This window comes from Pseudochaenichthys georgianus, unplaced genomic scaffold, assembly GCF_902827115.2.
Source record: "Pseudochaenichthys georgianus unplaced genomic scaffold, fPseGeo1.2 scaffold_972_arrow_ctg1, whole genome shotgun sequence".
In the NCBI taxonomy this organism is placed as follows: Eukaryota; Metazoa; Chordata; class Actinopteri; order Perciformes; family Channichthyidae; genus Pseudochaenichthys; species Pseudochaenichthys georgianus.
The window spans coordinates 4622-31367 of record NW_027263495.1 but is presented as its reverse complement, the minus strand read 5'-3'; the positions used below and the strand labels follow the sequence as shown (position 1 = coordinate 31367).

Genomic DNA, 26746 nt, shown 5'->3' with positions numbered 1-26746 from the left:
CCGCTCTCTCGGCTCTTGCCGCCACCGGGTCCCAGCCTGAAACGGCGTGGGGCTCCGGTTCAGCGGCTGTCGCTGTTGTTGAGCTCCAGTCTGACACAGCGCGGGGCTCAATCTCTGCGGCGGACGCCACCATGTCTTGATTGCCGGACGGCGAATCAGCGGACATGAGGGGGTCCTGTCCCGACAAGCTAGCTTGGCGTGCTAACCATCGGCGGAGGCTCTTCATGGTGAAGCGGGTACAATGCCCGCACGAGCCGGGGTTATCGATAGCCTCCCGGGCGTGTTCCAGCCCGAGGCAGGACGAGCAGACCTGGTGTGAGTCTGTGCCTGAAATCTTAAACCCGCAGCAGCATAGCCGAGCCTCCGAGTCCCTGACTCCTCTGGTGTGAGGGAGAGAAGGGTCCATCTTCGATCGCCAGGGTGTCGGCGTGGAGTGGACGCGCTAGTAACAAGTACGTTACTGAGAAAAAATCCAACCTTGCCGTTAGTCCGAAAGGAAAAAGGCGACGGTGTAGATTTTATTCTTTAAAGAATATTAACTGGTGTGTAAATACCTTTTTTATCTCTGTCTCCTCTGGTGTGAGAGAGAAAAGAGAACGTCCTCTTTACCGTGGTGTCGGTGTGGAGGGAAGAACAAACTAGCAACAGGTATGTTACTACAGTAGCTTGAAGAAAAAAATCAAACCTTACCTTTATTTCGACAGAAAGAACGGCGAGGCAGATTACAATATTAACTGGTGTGTTAATATTGCTCAGTCTTCTTGCAAAGCAAAAAAGTAACCGGCAAGCGCACGTCGACCGAATGTTAGCTTTGGGTTCAGTCTGTGGACCGTTAAGCTAGCCCGGTTACTGATAAATCGAGATGTGCTCTGAAGTGAAAAGAGGTGTTTGAATGACGCTGTGTCGTAGCGCAAGCTACTTAAAGGGTGGGTGGATTCCCTGACGTTGACGTCAAGATCACCAGCCAATCAGGATTGGCGTAATGAGATTGATGCTTCTGTTTGCATACGCGTTGAGGCGCATCCCATAGTGAGACATCGAACGAGTGTTATGAATGAGAACACTGCATCTACTGCAGGTAATAACAGTTCAGATCATGGGGACATTACGTTACCCGCGGCCACTGTCGTGGACACTAACACCCGACTCGCCCACGGAGGCGGAGCAGCCGCAGCCGTCTTCGTTGCCCCAAACACCGCCACCCCTCGGCGGCCCGCAAGTGCCAGAGGACCTCGGCAAAACAGAGCCTGCCCAGGTATATTTAAAAAAGTACCCAACTCGCCTGTCCAGTAGGGTAAGGCGCTCATTTTGCAGCTCATGGTTTCAAAACAGAGGTTGGCTGGAATATTCATGTAAAAAGATGCCATCTTCTGCTATGCATGTAGACATTTCGGTTCAAGTAAGTCAGATGCCTTCACCACAACTGGCTACAACAACTGGCGCCATGCTCTTATAGGCTAGGTGATAAGGGACTGGGAAGGCATGAATCAAGCAAAGAGCACATAGATCCATGGATCTCTTCATTTTGCTCTCAAAGTGCACCAGATTGATGCTTTTAACTTCAATATTTTAAAAAAAAATCCAGGGGAGCATGCCCTAGGACCCCCTAGAGGAGGTGAGGACCCCCCTAGAGGGTGTTAGGTCCAATCCCCACTTATAAAAATAGCACTTTACCACTGTACCCTCTCTAATCTCAGATGCACCCCGAGTCATTTTGTTCTGGAACCGGGCCTGGCCGTGCCCCCGGGCTGTCAGCCCAAACCTGTCCTCCAGACCCCCTCCACCCACCCTTTAGGCCAGGGGTGGGGAACCTCCGGCCCGCGAGACCATTTGGTGTAGCCCTCGAGGTAATTTATAAACACACGCAAAAAAGAAAAAAATTAAAGAAATCTAGACCGCAAAATAATTAAACAAGCAAGTGCCTGTTTTTCCTGACAACGGTCATGGTCCTTGAACACAACACGAGCCTAACGTGTCATCACGTGGTATATGTCTCGTCTGACAGGGGTGCAGTGCTGACGGAGAGCACCAGAACGCCGCTCCGGGACTTCAAAAAATTGCAGTACCCATAAATCCGTAGGCTACACATGCTGCAGTTTTTGCGTGGCTGTGTCTTTAGTTGAGAGCCCAGTGGCGATCTGTCATACTGATCATACAGACAATAACTTTGTTGTTATTAGCATCTGGTTAGCTAGCTATGCTAACGAATAAGAAGCTTTTTCTCCAACCAGTGAGGTAAAGGCCCATCTTTATATGACTATTTTAGTTATCAAAAAACAAGAGAATAAAGTAAATAGGTATAAAATAGGACCACTATATGACAGTAAAAAGTTGTTATTAATAAACAAGAATACAGTTTGAAAGGAGAGTGATTTGTAAAATATCCATAAAGAAAAAGTTTCATATGGATGTTGAGAGATGTTTCCATAGATCTCTTCATTTTGCTCTCAAATATGTTTTAACCTCCTCTAACCTAGAGGAGGTTAGGTCCCCCCCACTTAAATCATGTCCATGGATAGGAAACTAAATACATTTGCACACGTCTTGTGTCCATATCTTTCTGTTTGGTGGTCATGCCACAACCGTGCATGTGAATGTGTGCGCGAGTCATGGCAAGATATCTGGATTAAGAGGTTGCTTTTTCTTTGCACAGCATGAAAGAAAGGCCGAATGAATGTGCAGTGATTTTTAAGCAGAGGTCAATAATTTGTACGGCCCTCGGAGGATGTTGAAAAAATTGAAATGGCCCTTGAGAGGAAAAAGGTTCCCCACCCCTGCTTTAGGCCTTAGTTATCCTATTGTTGGATCTTGGCTCGCTCCTATTTTGACTGTCCTTTGTCATAAGTGTCTTTCAAGTCCACTGCTGGAAATGTTATCACACAGGGAGCATCATGCCTCTGATAAATATTTGTGAGATTAAGTCTACAAGAAACTAAAGATCAAAAGGTTCTACCTACATTTCCTCTGGTTTTCAGTATTATTTAAATGATTTCATGTCATGGGTTTCCCTGCGCTGAATTAATAATGTTGAGCAGAGCGCCCTCTTCTGGGGAAACGAAAATGATTTAATAATGTGTGGGAATTCTTATCAATATTATCAGAATTTGACCTCACAGATTTGTTATTCTGTAATCTAAATTATAATGTAAAATAAAAGTAGTTTAGGTTCTTAGTGTTTGACAACAATATAATAAAGTTATTTAAATAACTTTCATTGCCCAAGGAAGTATAATCTATTATTTTCCAAAGAAAGACACAACTTTATCCAAGAAATTAAAGCTTTGTTTTCTCTTCTTTTAATAATACCATGACCTCACAGATTTATCTTTTGACCTTTGGAGGGGCCCAACCCCTTAATTGACCCCTTAAACCTGGACTAAACTAGCTGTTCATAAAGAAGTTTAAACTGGCTAATATTTAGGTATCAGTTGTGTTTCAATACAATGCTTATAGTACATTTAGCTGCTCTAAATTATAAAACATAAATGAAGTATTTCCCATGCAGGATATTGACTTGTATAGGAGTATTTTTGTAATGCGTTATTTACTTAATATATAGAAACAAATTCCTGAGGAACATTGTGTATTTTTGTAGAAAGCTCATCTTCATGTCATTGTGGAAACACATGATGCCGTCAGTTACTTGGATACAGGAGCTAGAACAACACTGATGATTAAAAACATGACACAGAAACAAACTCTATAGCTTTTTATTGTTTAAAAGTCATTTCAGCAGAAATAACAAAAATACAAACGTGATTCTCTATAAAATAAGGTTATACTAGCTTTGTAGGAAAAGAATAATTTGTTAGAATTACTAATTGTAAAAATAAAAGACTCAGGGAGGTGAGTTGTGTGCATAGCTTGTTAACAACCTCCAGACAATGAGAAAGACAAAGATTAAAAAGGGGAAAGAATATATAAATAAATGCTTTAAAAAGAATACTAAAGGCTGTGGTGATGTAAACCCGGACTATACAGTCAGTGACTCATCCCGAAAATTGTGAGAAACCACGTGATTAATAAACAAAAATACAAACAGGTAGTGTAAAGAAAAGTGATTCAACTTGTATATAATGAGCTGGATTCAACCAGTGAAGAAGATGTGGAAGGTGGAATCCTAAAGTATAACAAATATTGTCCTTAACTTAAGTATGTTTTCAGATGAAGAACAGAGTCTTAAAAGACGATTTTCTTTGAAAACAAGGCCAAAATGATTATTTGTATTTGTTTCAGATGCAATTAAGCAATGTTTCGATTTGTTGTTTGAAAGGAAGCAAGTTGTAATAAAAGTTTTTTTTTTTTTAAAAGCTTAAAAGACAATCATTTGCTGGTTTCAAAATGATTATCCCTCTTTATGATTGTAGAATATCCTTAGTTGGAGCCAAATCTTGGCAAATAAAATCTGTGTCATTCAACTAAACTCAAGTGGACTTAACCTGCATTTGAAAATAAAGACTTATTCCTTTTTTATCTTTTTACAAAAGAAATGTTTTGATTTTAAGACTCTTGAGAAAATAAAATGTTGTTCTTACTTTATGTGGAAAAGTATCTGGAGTACAAACCCAAATGGAAAAACTCTTTCATAAAAATAACCCATCAACCAGCCAGCCAGGTCTGTGTATGTGTGTGTGTGTGTGTGTGTGTGTGTGTGTGTGTGTGTGTGTGTGTGTGTGTGTGTGTGTGTGTGTGTGTGTGTGTGTGTGTGTGTGTGTGTGTGTGTGTGTGTGTGTGTGTGTGTGTCAACGTTAGTGTTTGTTACATAACTTTAGTGTTTGTTCATCCGAAGACAGCTGTAAACAAACTAACTAAACATCCATGGGAACACCAAACGAGCACAGACCCGTTGCTCCACCAGGGAGCAACAAAGACTATTGGAGTCTGCAGAAATCCCTCTTCATGGATTAAACTCTGTCTTTAAAAATAAAACCAGAACAGTTTGTACCACAAAACTGTGTTTCTCAGATCGACCTCACATTCAGTTTGAACTTCGGATGGCGAAGAGAACTAAATGATAAACAAGTCATCCTTCATGGAGATGGAGCAGCAACATGCAGTGAGTATAGGCTGGGAATCCCCTGCACATCACACACACTAATGAACAGAACACAATTAAAACAAAGAACAAGAAAACAATATTTCTCTCCTCTCCATCACCAGCACTCACAGATTTCCTGGTGCTTCAGCATCATTCAAGAGAAACTTTACAGGCACAAAGTGGTTCCACTGCTTTCCCCTGATCAACAGGGAACAGCAACAACAACAACAACAACAACAACAACAACAAGACAAAAAGACTAAAGCGGTTCAGAGTTTTTGCATCTTTGTAGTGGTTTTCTAAACTTTTACTTTAAGCTTTAACAAAAATGACTTCTGATGAACATATCATCCTGCAAGTGTTGAGGGAAGAACACAGTTTATGACAGAAGAATAAATCAAGCAGTCAATTGACCAGGTTTCTACCGTTGGTGAACATGAAACATAATCGTCCATATGTCCCCAGCAAATCAGGAAGTCACTCAGGGCTAGCCGGCAATGACTCCCTGTCTCTTTCAGCTCTAATGTAATGTCATTACTGTCACTTCTCACACGCATGTTCTCCACAGATGGTCTCTGGCAGTCAGTCTTAAAATATCCTTTTGATATTAAATGTACCATGACCACCTAGACGTGGAAAGGTAAAGTGGATCGAACTAAGTACGATGTAGAACGTGTCAAAAGAAATCTGTAAAAAAAATGGAATTGAGTAATGAATTTAGAATGAAATTGGCTTGAATTTGACTGAAGTTGACACCAAGTGGATTTAACGCTAGCCTGTCCTATTCAATCATTTGTTTTTGAGCAGTGACATAATATTCTTGACAGTAACGGCCCGTCCACACTACAGCTTCAAAACGCGTCTGCCCGTTCACTTTGAATGGGGTGACGTCACTTTTCGCCGAATTGCATTGTGGGAAGCAGAGCGGAGCTTTCCTGGCGTTTCAGGCTGCAAAAGTTGAGCAATGTTCAACTTTTGAAGCTTTCGGTGGAAGCGTCAGCCAATCAAATCATATGCCAGTACAAGCTCTAGCCAATCAAACCGCTGCTTGTGTGTCAGGGGCGGGAGATTCATGTGATTGGTTGTTGGTCGAGCTTCAGACACGCCCAGCTCCAAGCTTTTTTTTGAAGCTGTAGTGTGGACGGGCCGTAACTGAAAAGGAAACGGCTTTAAACTTTTTTACCTAAATTAACGCAGGCCCTGACAAGACACCAACATGTTTTGATCTAACAATATCAGCTTGAAAGCAGGCTCCATATTAAACAGATAAGACACTAAAACTGAGCAGATGTTTGGTCTGTAGTGACTTTGCATTGTTTAATTGACTAAATGATTCATACTCAAAGAATGAAATGGAATAGAGGAGCGGCTCAAAGTAAGCACAAATATTTCAGAGTCTTACATTTTTAGAAATAAAGAAAAGTGTTTTTCATTTTGTTAATTTGTATACTAACTGCAAAAAAAGTATACGACAAATAAGTATACTGTACTTCAAGCGGTTGGTATTAAAAAGGGGACTTAAACACAGAAAATATCAGTAATCTCAGACGTAATTCTTAACCGTTTCCCTCCTTTTACGCTACAGTTAGCATCGAGCATCAGTCAGAAAAATGAAACCAGAGACAAATGTATGATGTTACTGTCTGTATCTGTTATCACCTTCCAGGTAAAACAGTTTACCATCAAGTGCTATCTCTTTAAATCTCCAGACTTCTTTGGATCTAAATCCCATCCAAAGTCTAGTTCGGTAAACACACCACAAGGCAGTACGAGAGAAACATTTGAGCAGAGAAACAGCTGAACGGAGTGCTGCAGACAAACTTCACATAAAGTGCAAACTGACGAGGTTTCTCCCCCTCGCGGCGTCAGACCGGCTGAAGCTCCGGGGAAACCAGCGCTCCTGCTCCAGGTCTAATGGCTCTCTATCACCACAGGCTCGTACCCGCCGGCAGACACCCTGCAGACACCGAACACACAGGAACCAGAGTCAGAGTGTGTGTGTGGACAAGTTCATTAGTGTGTGTGATGTGCTGGAGGGTTATCACAGTTACATCACTTTAATCCTTACTTTAATTGGTACCATGGACATTTATTAACATTTTATTGTGTAGCGGCAAACAGATGACAGTCATAAAAATAGGGGGTAGGCTTTCAAATTAAGTCTTTTTTAAAGCTCTGAAACATTTCGTTTATTGCACGTTTTTATTTTTCCAAACTAATGCTTGAAAGTGAATATAGTTTGTTAAAGTCTGTTGATGTGGTCAATTTGTTTCCGTAAACCAGGAAGTTTATGGACTGCATTTCTTTGCAATTTGTTTGGATTGTACCCACCAAGGATAAGAGTGCCGGCTAAATAAATGCTATGTAAAAGTCAAGTCAAATCTATAAATCATGAATTTGCCTCTAAAGGACTTCCGAATCGTCCCTAACCATCTATGACAGCCAAGCATTACATTTATCACACTGTATTTGAGTCTAAAACAAAGAGCTGCGCCAAGAACGGCAAACATTTAATCCTATCTTAGATCAGCAACAAGTATTTAATCAGGAACAACTCAATTAAATTGAAAAGGACATATTATGCTCATTTTCAGGTTCAGATCAATAACATGCACAAAAACCTATAAAAACACACAACAGGGAAGGGGAAGCACAATCGGGCTCCTTTAAACTAAATCTGACCAGATATGTGTTTCTAAACTTCAACACTTTTTAAAAACGTTATGGGGTTTTGCTCAAATTCTTCACAAGGAAACTGTTTAGCGCCACAAACTGACAACAATAGCAAATGTCTCGATAGCTAAAACTCCAATCTGGAAGGAAGAAACAAAGAGCGGAGGAAGTGACCTAACCGAGCTCTCACCTGTTCCCGAGCCTGATGCCGCTGAGCGCAGTCGTTCCGTCTCTGCTGACAAACAGTCGCAGGTTGCTGTCTGAAAGCCAGAGACACAGAGACACAGTGAGCTGCTGCTGAAGGAACCAGAAGGCATCGACACGCAGACAAAACACAGAGCTGAGTGTGTGGGAACGAAACTCCATCCCACTCTGGGATGTTAGCCTTTGCAGACCATTTACATGCACAACAACCTACTTTATATAAACACACCCCAAAAAGCATAATAAGGCCCCTTTAAATCTAGTTCTCTTTAGTGTGCACGGGCTGTAATTAACCCCTTTTAGCAGTGTACAGTATAGCGACTGCTTTTATTTACTTTTAACCTGTAAAGCAATCACTACTGAGATACAAATGTGCAGCTGTTGTTTTAAGTACTGTTGTTGTCCTTTTGAAACTCACAACAAAGGGAAAACATACAGAAAAGGTTGAAACAGAGTTGCGCTATTGATGTTGGATTACTCTGAGTCTTATCGTGCTCCACAGTACCTTCAGTGTTGTTGACATCTGCAAAGTTTTGGCTTTGAACAATTTTCTCCACAATATCATCTGCGTCCATGCGGGTGTCGTTTACCCAAGAGGGGTGACTCTCCACCGAGTCCTGCTTCCTCCTGAACCAGTACAGCAAACGGGAAATGCATGAGAAGAGGCCAAATCACAGAACTCTCCTGAGCAGAGGACTTATGCACTGTACTCTGTGTTCGTACCTGGACGGCCTGTTGGGGAGTAAGATGGGCCGCGGAGGTCGAGGGGGTCTCTCTGGACGTCCGGCGTCCTTGTCGCCCTCTGCAGGGGTGTCAGCAGGGGAGGCCACGCCCCCAGAGGCGCTGCTTCCTGTCGAGGTGTTCCTGCGGTGTGTGAGGTCCGACAGGCTGGAGGAGCAGGAGTGCTCAGTGCTGTAACCTGCAGGGACACAGGCTTTTATCTTCTTTACAGTGGCTTCTAGTCAGCTCAGAATGGATGTCATGGTTCTTTTGATTATTAACAGAGCACTCAATGGTGGAGCTCCCATCTTGTATCTCAGGATTTCCCTGCTGGCACTTTGATACGGTCAGGCAGAGGCCTTCAGTCTATTCCAGTCAGGACAGCTCTCGAGATAACAGGCTCTGGAACACCATGCCCAGGCTTATACTAGATTAGATATCCTTTATTATTCCAAAATGGAGAAACTGTTATGCTACAGCAGCATGTTAACAAGGAAAAGCAATACAAAAATATTTTATATATATATATATTTTTTTAGGTAAAATAGAAAATAGCAGGCCAACCTACCACTAACAAATGTAAACATATAATATTGTATTGCATACGTTATTGCAAAGGGAAAACTGAGCGTAGTCCAATTAAGAAATAAAATAAAAACATAAGAAACTACAAAGCTTTGAGCGATTTATTTATTTTAAAGAGGACATATAATGCTCATCTTCAGGTTCATAAATGTATTCTGTGCCTCTACTGTGACATGTTTATATGATTTAATACAAGCTACATGTGACTACTACATAGAAAACCTAGGGACATGCGTACTCAAAACTATTTATATAGTTTGTAGGTGAACTACTCCTTTAAATGATACTTATTACACCATGGACACAATTAGTTACATGTATTCACTTTTCATAAAAAAAGAACACGATTGAGTATACATTTTGATTGTAATTCTGGCCACTTTCTATTTTATATACAGTATCTTGACTCTTTTCGTTATGCACCAAAACACTAAGACAAATTCCCATATAGGATATATATATATAATTATATATATATATATATATATATAGTGCACTGAACACTGTATGCTTTCAGTAGCCTTAAGGGTTCCCCACGTGACAGAAATATAATCATCTGTCAACAGGTTCGCCAAATAGACATGTGTGGACCATGTGACCATGCATCATCACCCAGTGGGATAAGCGCAAATGAAGGGTTCCAGAAATTGTGTATAGCACACAAAGTAACAGTGACAGCGAGAGACCCCCCCCCCCAGCGAGAGACCCCCCCCCCAGCGAGAGACCTTCCCCCCCCCCCCCCCCCCACCCGTGGGGGGGGGGGGGGGTGTGTGTGAGAGAAACTCCCTCTGGGGATGTTAGCCTTTGCAGACCATTTACATGCACTAAAACCTATAACACACTACAGGAAAGGGAAAACCCCCAAAAGCATAACAAGGCCTCTTTAAATCTAAGCTCAAAATGCTTTTATTGCACTGCCTGCCTACCCTAGTTTGACTTGATTATGGGTTATGTGCTATTCAAAGTATAATTAAGTATAATATTATTATTAATGAGATGAGACCTTAAAAATATTACAGATTATCAACGCGATACTTTGGCGAGGTTACTTCCTACAGGAGTATTGGAAAACTACAGGTCTTGTATAATAAAGAGTTTAATCCCCCACAAAAAAGGACATTTGTTAGCGAGTCTTATACCTGAGATTTTGCTGTGCTGGCTGGCATAGCTGGAGTTACGAGAGTGACCAGAGAGAAAACCTTCTGCAGGGCCGGAGTGGCTGGCTTCTGATTCATCAAGGAGACCTGAAGGCACCAAAACAAGAACAAACTAAATGGTTACCACCTCACATATATGTATTTCATGTCAACATGTTTATTTAGTTGCTTCCTCTGCAGGATCAGACATCAAGCAGTCTTTGTTTACTTCTGTTTCTGTAAATGCAAACTGTTTTTCAGCAACTGCCTTTGGAAACTACCTTTTGTTGAAATAAAACCTGTTGTTTTTCAAGTATTTTATTTCAAAATGAAGAAGTCCTAAACATTGCCAGCAAGGACAATGATTCTTTTTTGTTTACTTCTTCCAGGAAGTTATGTCTCTGATTGAAAAACTCTTATCGCTGAGGGGCTTAGCCAAGTTCTAAGACTGTATCAGATGTTTTTGTACTACTTCTTAATCTCATTTCTTTTTGACACCATTTTACTGAGATGTACCTTTTACTACCACGGTTTGGGAACCAATGGTTTAAGATAAATGTGTAGTTTAAGGGCCAGATTCAAAATGTAACCTGGTCTCGGAGTACAATACAGACTAAAATAATCCTCTTTAAATGTTTCAGCTGAGACCTGAGCTGGTGATGGAGGGTCGAGGCTTGGAGGCTCGGCCCAGAGAGACCCCCCCAGCAGGCCCGGGCTCGGCCGTTCCCTCCCCCTTACAGTCCAGCTGCAGGGTGTGCTCTTGTCCCGGGATGGAGATGGATTTGGCTGCGCAGGGAGGCCTGCAGGAAAAAAGTAAACACAAGTTATCAGTCTGGAAAAGATTAAATGATCACAGAGCTGCTTAGCTTGGCAGCCTCTTCACATTCATTGGATTGCCTGCGGGGGAACTGAGTCATTGCAGCAATAAAGGACGGACGAGTGGAAATATGATGTTCAACAATCTGGTTAAAAGGTTAAAAATGTCCTTAAAACACAAGGAAACCAATTATAATGTATGCAGAACTCCATCAACAGAAAAACAATGTAACTTTACAGATTCACTATTAAAGAGATCTGCAGTTAATCAAGTGGAGAAAGTATGGCTTGGTTTATATTGATCAGCTTTAATTCAGTGTTACTAACTTCTCCATTGTTAATGTTTCCAACAACAACAGGGGGAAAAGAACCCACACAACTTTGGCGTTTAAAGTTTAACAAAGTTACAATAAAGTACCTTGAAATTAGTGGGTATAGAAAGAACTGTAATTAAAATACAACTGCATATTAATGTATAAAAACACAATACTTCTACACACTTCTACTACTGCAGTTCCAGTCTGATCTCCATCAGATAACAATGTTAAAATGGTAAGCAAACTAATATTGAGAGCAACAGGCTGATGTGATGAACTTTGTGTACTATACATTGAGAAATGACTAAGACATGAATAAAGCACATCGTATATCTCACACTCTTTCAAATACTCACGTCTTAAAACACGGATCTCCAGACAGGAGGGTCATCCCAATTATCACCTTTAAAAAAGACATACAAATACATTTTACCACACAATTTAATTTCAGTTCCTATTGATTAACCTATACTTTTGCTATTAAGAAGAGTCAAAGTGCATGTTTTGACCTTTGACCCACATGTCTGTTAAGGAACTGGAGAAGTGTGGAGTGCTTTCCCAGTAAGCTCACTGACGTACGAGTTACCAGTATGTCTTCCAGAGGAATGAGATGACAGAGTTACTCGTGACTATCTTGGCCCTTTGTTTTACAGCGCAGTGTATCCTGACGGCCTCTGGGTGGCGCTGCAGAGAGAATGATCCAGAAGCTCCTTTACCCACAGAGACATTAAACTGTTCAGCTGTGTGTGAAGATGACTGCTTTTCGTTTGGTGTTGATGTTGACTTTTGGGTTTAGATGTCTTCAAAGTGATTTTATTTTGTTTAGCCAAGAGTCAAAAACCACTAAATCATTTAGGAAACATGGGCCCTATTTTCCCACTTGTAACCCAAGATTAAGGGTTTGCCTCCTTTAGATCGGTAAAGACATTGGACTTATTGTGGTGAGGAGGAAGTGCAGTAGCTTTATTATTCTTTATTTAATCTTTGTTTTTTTTTCTTACCCAGGTGTTGAACAATACTTACAATATTGTCTTGGGAGTTAAATATTTGACTCCCTACTTGTAAATGCTCTGATGTACCTACCGTATGTTATAGCAAAGCCCAATAAATAAAGTTTAAAAAAAGATAAATAGTCAATAATCATTTTATTCCAAGGTTATCTTTACAAAATATACATCCTAATAGTTGCATCCCAAGTGGATCTTCCCAATATTCTAAAATGTTAACTTTAGAATATATATATAATCCTAAATTTATATTTTTTAAATAGTATATTGGTCTATTAAAGAACCTTTTTACTTATAGAGTGGTGCAGGGATGATGTATTTACCCGGAATTAAGCTGCGCATGGGTTCCCTCGAGAAAAAAGCAATGGGATATTGGAAAATAGCTGGAAATAAGGTCTGTGGAAAACAAACCTGTTTGATAAATGCACGTTTTGTTCAGCCGGATAATCTCCACATGTCTACTCTACTTTTATAATTTTCTAATCATAAATCTAATCGCCAGAAGCAAATGCTAACGTTATGCTACAAAGGAACTACAGCAGGGTCGCTGCTTCAACGTCACGCCAACTTAAGATCCATATTCAAACATACAGATTCTAAATGGAACAAGTTGAAGCGTTTGTTTAAACAGTCTGCAGGAGGCAGGTACTTGCTTTCAAGCAGAACAGGGAAAACAAACTTAGCAGGAGTGTTTACGTGTTCGGCGTAATGACGTACAACGTCCTCAACTTCTGTAGTCCTATTCAGCCACTTGGTAACAACCATCGTTTTTCAGACACGTCAACTCTTCAAGAATCACCAGCGGGGTCACTGCTGATGTATTTAATGTCGTAGAACAAAACGTGATCCGTCTCTTAAATGCGTCTCAACCACAGACCTTATTTCCAGCTATTTTCCAAAACCCTATGGAGAAATCCCATTGGCTGAGACGAGGGAACCGGTAGTGGTAAAATGCTAACTCACTTCTGGGTTTTAGGACTCGTCACTGCGCCACTCTATTCTGTGTATTTAGAGTGTGCATCATTGAGACACCCACTGTTCGTTTGTCCTTTGGACAGAAACACCAAAGCACTTGAACAGAAGTCACCAGGTTGACATGACAAAGAGCCTATTGATCCTCTCCCTTTCCAATCAGGTCTCTTCTGATTAAACTCGTGGAGTGGAAGCAATCAAGGAAAAGGTCAAAGTGTCAGAGTTAATGATTTAGCTTGTGTCAGGCATCACATTTACGACACAATAAAATGTCAGTGAGGGAAAAGACTTTTTGTCTTTGTTTGTCCCCGAACACCCTTCTCCTTGCCTTCAGTATAGAGTTGTCCTGCCGTGTGTTCTTGGTGTCGTATCCTTCCAGCAGACAGCAGCGCACAGTGGAGCCAGAACCCGCAAACTCTGCCATGTTGAGGTCTGTGAAGCCCAGCTGAGTGAAAAAGAAGAAAATATATTGTTGTTGAATTGATGAAGAGAATGACATGTTACATTTTAAAAAAGTAGCTGGTTATATTCTCTGGATATACAGCCAGTGAGAAAATCATGAAAGGAAGGCCAGAGCAACACTTATGATAGTATCACATTTGGGAACGACTCCTTGGAATCTATGGCACACCTAAACAGTGTGCACTCTGGAAAGGTATTAGGGCGGCCTCTCCCTGCATGATGCAGTCTGTTTGTAATCTTTTCTCCCTTTACCCTCCCAAAAATCAAAAGATTCAGAACCTTGTTTGAAAATAAATGGGAAAATAGTCACAGAGAAAGGGGGAGTTAGGACGAGGTGTAACGGCACAAAAAGCTGAACAAAAACAACTTTTCATGGTCTATAATTGTGGTTTCTTACTAAATAAAACAATTCAGTAAAGAGGAAAGAGGCCCTATTATTCTAATTTCCTGGATGTGTGTAAATTGTAAATTGTGTTAACCAGTTAAGCCCCAAGCCTGTTGTGTTAAGGTCTCAGACTCGAAAATGACATTCCCAGAACAAATGACAATAACTTCCCTTTTTAAAAGGGGGAAATGAATCGTCTTTTTTCTCAAAGTAATGATACATCTCTGAGTTGGATGTAGAAAAGTCAGAATCAATATAGAACTTTTTTATTTTAAAGTAAATTCAGATTGAACACAGTAAAAAAAAATGTAAATTCTAGTGTCCGTCCAAAAAATAAACGTATAGTGAAAACCACCCTTGAATGATGGGATAGTGGACTAAAAGCTTTAGGAATCCAAACTATAACAAATAACAAGTACCCTGTATCAAGATTGATGCAAAACAAGTGACATTTGACCTTTTTAGAGAGATTTAGGAGAAAAAAACACTTCTGGGTTCATTTGGGTGCATTTTCCATATCTCTGGCTCCCCTCGATTTTGATGATTGCCATCTCTTTTTAACCGTTAGAGTAAATAGAATCAAGGGGAAGTTCCTAAAATCCATCTAAACATCACCCATTGGTGGATGAGTGATGCGCAGCCAGAATGCCCAAAACCGGAAGCTGTCAAACACTCTCGTAGCTATCATAGCAGCTATATATGAAAACTCTGTTTTTTCCCATAAATATGAAGATGGATTATCAGTAATCATTTCAAAGTGACACAGGCACATTGGGTTAACCTATGGATTAACCTTCAGCAGCGTTTTATGCGTTTTATTGCCATTGAACACAACTTTTGATCAGAAAACAGATAAGGTAAGACTTACTTTCCATGTTGGTCCCGTAAAGCTACGTTGTGCGTTGTCTGGGTTTGCTTCCCCTGCCGCGAGTTGTGGTCGCTCAGTGATGATACTAATACTTCTAGAATCTGTGGAATCTCAGCTTGCTAGCTTGTTTGTGCAGATCCAATAAGTAATAAAGTATTTCTACCGTGAGTTCTGTGCTAAGTTTCGCTCAGGGCTAATTCAGAGGCTTGTTATTACCCTTGTGTTCTGTTTAGCCAAAAGTTGTTAATATTGTCTGATCGCTGAGTTTCTTCCCGTTAAGTGGGTATGACACATTCATAGTTTGTTAAATGTTAAGAAGCCCTCAGACGCCGTTTCTTGCAAGATGTTGCATGGGGCTTAATGTTTATGCATGCTTCTTAATAATATTAAGCTATCTTTGGCTCTTCACTTGGTGTAACAATGAACCGTTCCCCTCTGATACCGGCATTAGAGATCCAGATTTAGAAGGCAACACTGAAATGGACCGTACATGCCTACATGACTTTACCTTTAAAAATAACCTCACAGCTTCTTGCCGTGCGGAAACTGCCTTTGCCTGAAGCTCATTTGGGATGTTATTTTAAATTAACTACAATTTACAGCTCCTCTCAATCTCAATGTTCCCATGCTTCATTCTCCAGGTTTCCCTTTTCTCGAGGAGCTTGTTTTCATAGGTGTGTATTTAAAAGGAAGGCAACTTCTAAAGAGGGAAGCTGGGTATATATTTAGCAAAAAAGGAAACCTAAATGGAGAATAGGGAAAACAGAGGAAACGGTTCCTGTCCGGCAACAACGTCCACGGATCAACAAAAGTGTATCGACTTAAGGGGTTAGACCTTGTAATTTCATTGCACGAGACGTGACTCATTTGGTAGGAGCTATTACGGTTACGGTTAGAGAAGTGTTGGCAGGATGTTCTGCAGATTCCGGGCAAAAGTGAACGTAGGGAGGACGCATTTTTGATTTATTGTCAAGCAATGCTCGTGCAGAGCTCGACAAAGTGCAGCAAGAAATGCTAATATTTACACAATGTGGCATTAAGGTTTACAAGGAGCTCATCGGCAACTTCATGAACGTGAGACACAAGCTCTTACCTTCGTATATGCTTTTCCTCCTTTGAGTTCCTGCAGGGAAAACAGGAAGACAGTAATGAACCTGGTGATCCAACTGATCCAACTTCATATTACAGTGGCCTCCAATTACAGGGCTCCCAAAGAGAGAGTCAAAATTACAGGCTGAGACCACACTTGGGGCGCCTCAGAGCATGGCATTGAGGCGCCGTTCACATGGGAGATTTCAGCAACACTGAAATATCCTGGATCCTGGATATACCTCGCACTCAAAAAGTCTGTACATTTATTTTGGTTGCATCTAGTTTGTTGGTGGATGCAGTTCTTCAGGACAAGAGTTGGTTCTATACTGGTCAAGGGTCATTTATGCCTTTACAGTATTCCCACGTGCCACGCAACAAGTTTGAATAATTTGATTCTTCTTTTGGGGCAAAAGCCATTTCAATAGGGAAGAACAGCTGATTCAAAATGTTTGAACAGTAGTGTGAATCAGTACGGCTCCAGCATAGCTCCAGACAACCGTTTAACTACTTCTAGATCAGTGATAAATTATATTTGCAGTTAAGAGCATGGCAGTACTGGGATTCCTGTAACTGTAGCTGTTGTTAAATGACTCAAACTAACCAATAAATGGGTAACATAAACAGTATCAGACGTGGTGGTTCATAAAAATAGCTTATTTGTTGCTTAATTTCTTTTGTAATTCAGTACTGCTCCATGTCAAATCTTGTTAATGAATGGCTCAGATGATTATCACCTTCAAGTCAAAACTAATTAAAATCATAGTTTTGTATAGACACTGATTGACCTGAAAAGTCGTACCTTCCTGACTGACAACCTGCAGACAGAGGGATCCAGGACTCCGGTGTGGGGGTTTGCGCTCATTTTGGACACAAAGGTGAACCTCTTCCTCCAGCGAACACAGTTCTCTCGAACCTCCTGTCTGTGAAGAACAAACACACAGCAGGGGCACATAAATCTCTGCGATTTACAATTTATGTACTGTACATTTCCATGAATGACTTATTTCGAAAAGCCTTTCCATTTCTCGCTTCTAGAGTTGCTTCAATAAAAGTATGATTCATTGTTTTATTTTCTGAGGCAATGCAACTGAAATGCAACTGAAAATGACTGATGTCAAAGCAACCGTAAAGTGTGTATTTATGCTTAGACCAGGACTTACTTCCTGGCATGTAGGTCAAACCCAAATGTTCTCAAGGCTCGGAAAACCCATAATTCTGATTTGTTATACTCAGACTTCAGAACAGCACATTCTTTACAGTTATGTTATCATAGCCTGACGACCAGTGTGTCCAACGAGGATCAGATTTATCAGAGCAACACTGAGAAAACATGTTGTGAGCAAGTGTTTCCAAAACGACTGAATAACAGAGCGGATTCCCATGGCTAATGACACTGGGTACATTTTCTCATTTCAGTGAACTGGTGACATTGTCAACAAGACTGTCCTGATGGAACGACATTACACACATTTTAAAGTGGTAGAGTTTTCAGGATTTCCCCTCCTCCTTTGCTGATAAGAAAGCTGTCAAAGAAAGCATGTACGATGGTCAAAAGATTTCTGTGAAAACACAGAAAATGCCAGTGGAAAACCTTTAAGTATCCATACGTCCTGGTTAAAGGCTGGGAACACAGCCGTAGGAGTAAAAACAGACCTGGCACCGATCTTTTTGTTTCTGAAAACAAAGGCTGAAGAAAAGTCATAGAAACACCAAAACATGCAGCAAGAGGGCAATGAATGTTGACTTGTTGTTTATTATATCACTTGTGTTGTGTTGCCAGAACAAGATTTCTGTGAAAATGCAGCCCCACATTGTAATCTGTAAATTAGGCTTGGAGTTGAAAATAAAATGTACAATAACTAGAGGATGGGATCAACAAAAAACATATCCTTTAACTATTTTTGATAACTCCAGATTTTCTTGGTCTAACATTTATGAATTAAAATGAAAACAAAGTGCAGCTGAGGCTAACGGGAATGTCAACGCAATTGCTTGATCATAAATCAAAAGGGAATGTCACTAAATGAGAAGCTTAGTTTTATTAGAACCGTTCAATATGTGTTGGTATGGTTGATATTTCACTCAAAATCATAAAAACTTCAAAGTCAGCAAAGACGTGTCTAAAAGCGTTTTCGCTGTAAGCAAAAGTTATTCTACTGTGTAATTTGTAGTTAATTATGAGCATCGCTGCTTCTAAAACTGGAAGACGTCCAAACAAAGACTGGACTATTGAAGTTGAAAATACTATATACTAATTATGGGATGGAAAAAAATGCATGTACATGTAGGTCTTTATTATTTCTAAGTCACGAGAATCGACACTGTTCTGTGATCGACCATCATTTTGTCAACCTAACATTTCAGTTGAATACCATCCTGTTTCTGAGCAGAGTCATTTGTGTGAATGTTCGGACGATCACCAGTAAGAGGAAAAGTTGACAACAATGTTGTTGCTGAAAAAGGAAAACGTCAAATCTTGGAACAAACATTGGATAATGTCAACATGCTGAGAAGAAGCGGATCAACTTAACAGCCCACTGTTTACCAAGTCATTTAAACTGCATGACGCCTTTTCATTCCCACATGTAAATCACAGTCCATTGATGTGGGGTGTGGCTGTATTTTGAGCTAAAGTCAGCCTCTTATGGCGCATTTCCTCTACAGGGCCTCGCTCGGTATGGCTAGGCCTCGTTAGGACTGGCTCACTTTATGCTGCGTTTCCATTACAGTTTAGTAGCTGGGGCAGTAACTATAGTAACGCAGTGTAGGCGGAGCCGTGACGTCATCTTCAATGCGAACCACAGAAAAACAACATCAGCCGTTAGCTGTTAGCACTCAAGCTCACAGCTCCTCATATCTGTTCAGAAACTAGACAAAAGTTAAACAAGTACAAACCACAGACCGTCTGTGTCATGGCGAATACAGTCGCTGGTTTATTTATGTCTGTATAGGCGGTTGTTGTGAGTGTGGACGGTCGGAGCATATACTGCGTTAGCTTAGCCGATCTCCATTCAGAAAACACGCATTTTAAAAAGGTTTTTCGCCTGCCGTCTGTCTGCAGACTTGTCAAAGCATCAATTCATGGTTTTTACTAACCGGTATCAGTATGTTGTTACTTCGGACTCATTTTGAAACGTGTATTACAATTAAATCACGGTCAAATATGTTCATCTTGTTGTAGTTGTAGCCCCCTTGCCAGCGATTCTCTCTCTAGTTTAGCATACTCAGCCCGACTCAGCCCGGTTGTTGGCCCGGAAAGAACCATGATTTTATGGGGCCAGAAAAACTGTGAAATAGTATCTGCCAGCCGGAACTACGCCAAGTGGAAACGCAACCAAAAACGGGCCGGCACGGCACGCTTAAAGCGAGCTCCGCGCTGTAGTGGAAACACGCCATAAGAGATGTCCCACCCCTTAGCCTATCACATACAATGTGTTGGGGCGCTAGCCAATAGAAGCACAAGTGTTTCATAGTGATGTCATTGTGTTACGGAAGTAAACAAAAAGAGTCCAATGGAGGTGTTTCAGGCAGGGGGGGTGCTTATGCAGACCATTTACAGACACAAAAAACAATATAACACTCTACAAGAAAGGGAAAAACACAAAAAGCATAATAGGGCCCCCAAATGATACTAAGTACTGAATATAAAGTTGCATAAGAGTGTTCTTCTGTTGGAACTCTTAAAACCTAACTACTTTTACATTCTCCATAATCTATATATGATTTACTCGATGGTAAGAAGTACGCCGAGGGAGAAAGAGATCTCTTGGCTGTATAGCTAATGTCACATTTTTAAACCCCGAAATATTTACAGTGTACCGATGATCAAAGTGAAATGACATCCATAAACCTTGGACCAGATCAGGGAACAAAAACATGCATTTTTAAAAGTTTAATTAATGAGTATATTTGCTCGTTCAAGACCGGTCCATGGTTCATCGTCTGGATTTCCTGACACTCTACCCATTAGATTGAAGTATTTCCTGTTTACTCATTTCAGCCTGATGATAGTGCTTGAAGCAAAGGAATCAGAAAAAACGTTAGGATGTATCCTCTGGGGAAACATTAATGTAAATGTAATGGCAATCTGGCCAAAGGTTACGGAGAGGTATTCTGAAACAAAGTGTTAAAGAGAAAAAACGGATCTTTAAAGTCCTATTGCCAAGAGAACAGAAGCAATTGCATTGACACAACTAATAGGTTCAAAGACAAATTGATTTCCACTCATTTTGATTGATTTAAAAAAAAAAAAAAAAAGAAGCAGTCATCATGTGACAGAAGGTGCCAATGTACAACTGACACACATAACAAATAGCAGCTGCTCCTCACACTCCCCTCCCCCCATCACCGTATCCACCATTATCCACCATCTCTCCACAATGTGCTGTGGGGTTTCTAACATGCATCTGCTCTCTCTTACTTTAACCACTTTTGATTATTTTCAGTTTTCTGAGCAACATTTTACTTGAGCTATGCATACACTTTTGCTTTGCTTGTACAATAAACTGTTGGCATCAATAGTAAAATGGCCAATACAATCCTCTATGTATTGTTTCAAAATGTTCCATGAGGACATCTTTTGTTATTGCCATTGCAGAATCAGTGACATCTATTAAATCACTTTGCAAATTTGTTTTGTTATTAATGCTAGCACTGCTAAAATGTCTTCCATTTGATTTGTTGGTTGATTTGATTTGTCTGTGTACAGACCCTGTATGGCATGCAGGGTCTTTTCAGTTTACATTTTTTTATTTGATTTATAATTCATCAACTTATGGCTCACTTAAAGCAGGTATATTTGCTGATTGAAACATCTCATATGAAGTTTTAATGCATGTCTATTTATTATCATGATAATAGATATAGATAGCAATAGCATATGAATATAGCATTAGGTATGTTATGATGTGTTGTGGAAGTCAGATATATTAACCATTTAACAGGACACTATCTTGCTATTCAGCAAATGGTGACGGTAAAACGTCAAAGATTTAAAAACGCCAGAAATAAGAAGATCGTGAGCTATTTAACATAGATGAAAACCATGCTGGATTAAAAACACTTCAAGCCTTTCAAATGTTTAGTAAAGAGGGAAATGAACTATTCAAGGAAATACACATGATGCGTGTTGTTGAATAACACTGAATGTTATGAACATAACTTTTGTTTGTTTACAAGACAACTCGGCAAGGCCTCTTTAGGCTTTGTCTACTAATGTTCATCCATCCAAACAACATGAATTCAAGGCCTATGAAGACATAACCCGAAATATAGCCCATGCAAGGGTGGATTCACAACTAAGAGATTTAAAAACAGACACACACAAAATACAAAACATGTATTCAATCCTGTTTAAATTCTAATCCTACATTAACTATTAGTGTAGAGCGGTGGAAATGAGGCTTGGAAACAAGAGAGGTGGTCAGAGGAGAAAGAACACAAAAGCAGACGCACACTCTTTCTCTCAGCTCTTATCAGGACCCTCACACCATTGGTTGTCCAGTGTGTAACGGGGAGCGTTCCTAAACCACATTCCTCAGTCCAGATGGCTTTGTTCCAACTCCATGGAAACCTCACACTCTTCAAATCCAGCGACGCTCTGCCAGCAGCCCAGAGGAGGAGGAGACGCTCACATCGACACTGTCTTTGAGCCTCTGGACGTTTTTATAAGCCCTCCGCCGTTTGTTTGTGATCTCACCTACAACCTGTGTGTCTTTTCTGTGACTCTTTTTATTTGCATTGGTGTAAGGGAGACTGTGGTGTAACATTTAACAGAAATGCGTCAGCGGAGGCCTTAACAGAGAGCTTTCTGGCCGAGTATCAAAACTCTGACTTTAGCCTTTCACATGAGACTAAGATGTTTTGTAATCAACAACAGAACCTTCCAGAGAGTCATGCTGTTTTATTTCTGTTAAATACAAGATTAATATCCGCCCTAACTTGCCCTACATATGACTTTAAATGTAGCTAACCATTTGTCTGGTAACACCTAACATCATACAAAAACTTGCATCTGAAGTTTAACTGAACACATGTGATCGGATCTCGCTTTAGCAGAGCCCCTGCAGAACAAATAAGGGAAACAGTGTTTCATCGTCTTACAAGCTGGTTTGGATCACCTCTCTCTGACGAACACACACACACACACACACACACACACACACACACACACACACACACACATACATACACACACACACACACACAGTTGAGTAAGCGCTCCTTGATTTCTGCCCAGGACTCATTAGTGTACACACTAGTGAAAGAACATGGCCATATGCGTCCCAGAGCCCGTCCAAATGTGGTCTGAGAGATCAGATCTTAACGCTTTCTCGATGTTTCTGCTGTGCTTTTACCGTCTGAACTAAGAGCTGTCCACCTGTGATTGGATGACAGAAAACGCATGTTTACACCAGGCCTGAACAGGGCCTGGGTTAAAGCAGGCCACAGTAACAGCAGACAGACACTGGAGCTGCTCTCACTCCAGCTGAACAGAGCTCACATGAACAGATGACTGAGGGCGGCATCATAACGCCTGCAAAGACTAATACAAAGGCCGTCCTTGTGCGTGTACTCTTCCATGCATTTGTCCTGCGGGCACTACTTTGATCATGTAGAACCAAATCAGTGTTTCTGAGAAAAACTGCCTCAACCAAACATAATTTCCAACAGCTGAAAATAGAGTGAAACCTGATGTTTCCCACACACGTCATCCTGAAGATTGAGCAGAGACTACTAGATGTTTACAGAAGAAAAAGAGACGCCGTCCTGTGTTGAAAAGACACAGAATCTAAAAAATGACCATGGGTTTATAACTTTTAACCAAAAACAGAGATTAAAACAAAAGCAAAGTCAGATGGCAGAATGATTCCCCCTCTCTTTGACAAGTAATGTATTGTAATGTAGAACAGGCTCCTTCATTATCAACAATTAAACACAGATTAAAGTAAGGAGGCCAAGAGTCAAAGACAAGAGATGGAACATAATATTCCTGTGATTATATAATGTCCAGACTAGATTAGGAAGTAGTCGGGAAACAAATAAGAGCCAGGGAGCGGATTTCTCATCTCTAAAAAACCTCAAAGGAGCGATAGATGAGGGTTTGATCGGGACCTGTTCAAAGCTCAAATGATTTCTTCGTATTTGTATTAGTGTCTTAATATATAAAAAATGTAAACTTCAGTCGCTTGATATGTCTATTAAATGTGAAACAAAGAAAATAGTTTGGAGGATTGCAAGTGAACTCCTACTTCTATTAATCAGCAGTTTCTGCTAATGGAAGACCTTACAAAATCAATTAAAGTTAAGGCTAAAGTTACAGGAACTGGAATCAGATTAGTTTTGACCTTCTGCCTGTTGTTTTTTTTGCAATCTAGTCAGATGACAGGTTATTTAAAAGTTGTCCCATAATAGAACTGTTTCTGAGTCAATGTAACTTAGGTTTAAAAGTCTTGTTTGGCTTGTTATGTAGCAAAGACTGCAGCTAAATAAAGCAAGGAAAGAAAATAAGACTTCTCCAGGATGAATCAGACTGAAGTCATCAGAAAGCCTGAAATGTAAACATGAAGTCCCTGATTTGAGTTGCCCCCCACAGGACCCCAGCTTGTGATGAGTCATCATGTCAGCAACGCAGCAGTATGGGATCCTTATCTCCCATCCTGGCTGCGTGGCTCCTGGGGGCCCCACAGCTCGCTTGCAGAAACACAAACAGCAGCCGGGTCGGGTCAGGCTCAGATAAACAGCGCAGAGAGACACAGAGTGCTCAGGAAGCAGACAGATCCTGCAGGGGACGCTGACGTAAGGACGCACCAGCAGGGGGGGGGGCGAGGTGTCACAGAGGGGGTTACCCACAAGGTCCCAGGATCCATCAGAGCCGACTACCTTCAAACAACCATGTGTCCAGATAAAGAGAACCCAGGATAGAACACCCATACCAAAGTCGTTTTTTTGCACTGTGATAACAACTAGGGCTGCACAAATCATTTAAATGTTATCAGAATAGCAATAGAGTGGTGCAGGGATGAGTCCTCAAACCCTGAAATGAGTTGGCATTTAACCACTTCTGGTTCCCCCGTCTCAAAGTCAAGGGTTTTTAATTCATAGGCCTTAAATAAGATTTGTGACCAACACAATCTTAAGAGATTTTAACGGTTTGTTCTATGACATGAAATACTTCAGTTAGGACCCCACTCGTGAATATACAAAGCCTCTATGTGTCATAAAACAATAGTTGCTGAAAAGTGACTATGAGAGACAACTAAATGTCATCACCCTGAACATTTGCCACCTTTAGAGACCGTGGTGTAGTTCCTTTAGTCAAAGTCAACTTTATTGTCAATCTCAAAATATGTTTGGACACACAGAAAGATCGAAATACTGCTTCTCACAGTCACGAGGTATACAAAAAACACATTCAACACTAAAATACAAGAACACTCAATTACAAAAAAACACAACTTAACCATTTACTTCAAGTAAGCAGGATATATATAAAAAAGGATGATGCACATGAGTGCAAAAATGTCCATAGCAGCGTAAAAGTGACTGGTGCTGGATTTTTTTGTGTCTGTGTGTGTGGGGGGGGGGTGTTAAAGTCCCGGTCCAGTGGGGGCAGGGTGGAGAGGTGAGATAGAGGGGAGAGAAGGGAGAGAGGTGAGATAGAAGGGAGAGAAGGGAGAGAGGTGAGATAGAGGGGAGAGAAAGGAGAGAGGTGAGATAGAGGGGAGAGAAGGGAGAGAGGTGAGATAGAGGGGAGAGAAGGGAGAGAGGTGGGAGAGAAGGGAGAGAGGGGAGATAGAGGGGAGAGAAGGGAGAGAGGTGAGATAGAAGGGAGAGAGGGGAGAGAGGTGAGATAGAGGGGAGAGGTGAGATAGAGGGGAGAGGTGAGATAGAAGGGAGAGGTGAGATAGAAGGGAGAGAGGGAGAGAGGTGAGATAGAGGGGAGAGAAGGGAGAGAGGGGAGATAGAGGGGAGAGAAGGGAGAGAGGGGAGATAGAGGGGAGAGAAGGGAGAGAGGTGAGATAGAAGGGAGAGAGGGGAGAGAGGTGAGATAGAGGGGAGAGAAGGGAGAGAGGGAGATAGAGGGGAGAGAAGGGAGAGAGGTGAGATAGAAGGGAGAGAGGGGAGAGAGTTCAGCCTCCTGACAGCCTGGTGGACAAAGCTGTTTTTCAGTCTGGTTGTGCTCCACCTCAGGCTGCGGAACCTTCTCCCTGAGGGCAGGAGGGTGAAGAGGCAGTTGGAGGGATGGAAGGGGTCACCCAATGCTGAGTGCTCTGCGGGTGAGGCGGGTGTTATAAATGTCCAGTAGTGATGGGAGTGAGGCACCGATGATCCTCTCAGCAGTGTTTACGATGCGCTGCAGTGTCTGCTCCAGTGTTGAGTATGTAAGTCGCTTTGGATAAAAAGCGTCTAACAAGTGACATGTAATGTCATGTAAAATGTCTTTTGCGGTTAGCATAACATTAGCTTTTTACTTCTGGCAACGCATTTAGTCTTTATAAATCACAAAGTTGTGTTAATATGTGGAGATTTTCCTGCTGAGCAAAACGTGTGTTTGCCACAGATCTTATTCTCTGCAATACTCCAAAAGCCAATGAAAAAAATCCCATTGCATAGTTATCATCACATTCACACTTCACATTTTTTATTGTCTAAGGAACATATTCAGAAGAAATCCATCCAACATAAAAACGGGAATATCATATTGTGATTCCTATAGTGACGTTACAACTTCAAAAAGAATTGTTTATAATATATTACCTTTATAAGATTATTGCTGAGATGCATTGTGGGCCCTCCGAAGTACTGGAACCGTTTTTACACTGTGAGAGAATGGACATGTGGCGTTAGAGCGTGTGAAAAGTGTCACTTAAAGAGGACCCATCATGCAAAATGCACTTTTGTACGTCTTTTATACATGAATATGTGTCCCCGGTGTGTCAGGGAACTCGCCAAGTGTCAGAAAACACAACCCTCTTTCTTTTCCTCCATACTCAAATCTCTAAAAACGGGGCTGCAACGGATCCGATACAGACCGATACAGATTTGAAATATCTCTGATGTCAGAAACAAGGAGCTCCGCCTATATGGGCAACTCTCCACCTATCAGGAGGAGACAGCTCAAATCTTGCAAGGACAAGAGGCCATGGAATATCTGGTTATGTTTACTTAATAACTGACGAGCAATTCATCAATTAATTAAAAACGTAATAAAAATTATAAGAAAGGTTGATCTTGAGAGAGAAGCTTGAAAACTCAATTTCACAGGAATTCCTCTGTTTGGAGAAAGAGACATTTTGATTACCTGGCCGGATACCAGGGGAATAATGTCCAAACAGCCCCTGCACCATATCCATACACACTGCTCCCCTCACATCCCACCAAAACGCTAACGGCTGGAAAAGTGAGATGAAAACAGGAAACAGCTGTCGAGAAGCTGCTCGTCCCAGTTGATTTCTAACTCTCCTCACAA

General features: G+C 41.1%; 1 protein-coding gene across 1 annotated transcript; it reads right to left on the bottom strand.

The window, feature by feature from the left end:
* Positions 1 to 3694: 3694 nt before the first annotated feature.
* LOC117444876 (early estrogen-induced gene 1 protein-like) lies at positions 3695 to 26077 on the bottom strand. The gene is made up of 11 exons (XM_034080257.2): positions 26035 to 26077; positions 17075 to 17195; positions 16277 to 16306; positions 13797 to 13913; positions 11846 to 11892; positions 11005 to 11156; positions 10360 to 10464; positions 8639 to 8834; positions 8421 to 8542; positions 7902 to 7971; positions 3695 to 6995 (listed from the first exon to the last, which is right to left on the bottom strand). The coding sequence occupies exons 2-11, from the start codon at positions 17135 to 17137 to the stop codon at positions 6950 to 6952; spliced, it is 948 nt and encodes a 315-aa protein (XP_033936148.1). The 5' UTR covers positions 17138 to 17195; positions 26035 to 26077; the 3' UTR covers positions 3695 to 6949.
* Positions 26078 to 26746: the final 669 nt, after the last annotated feature.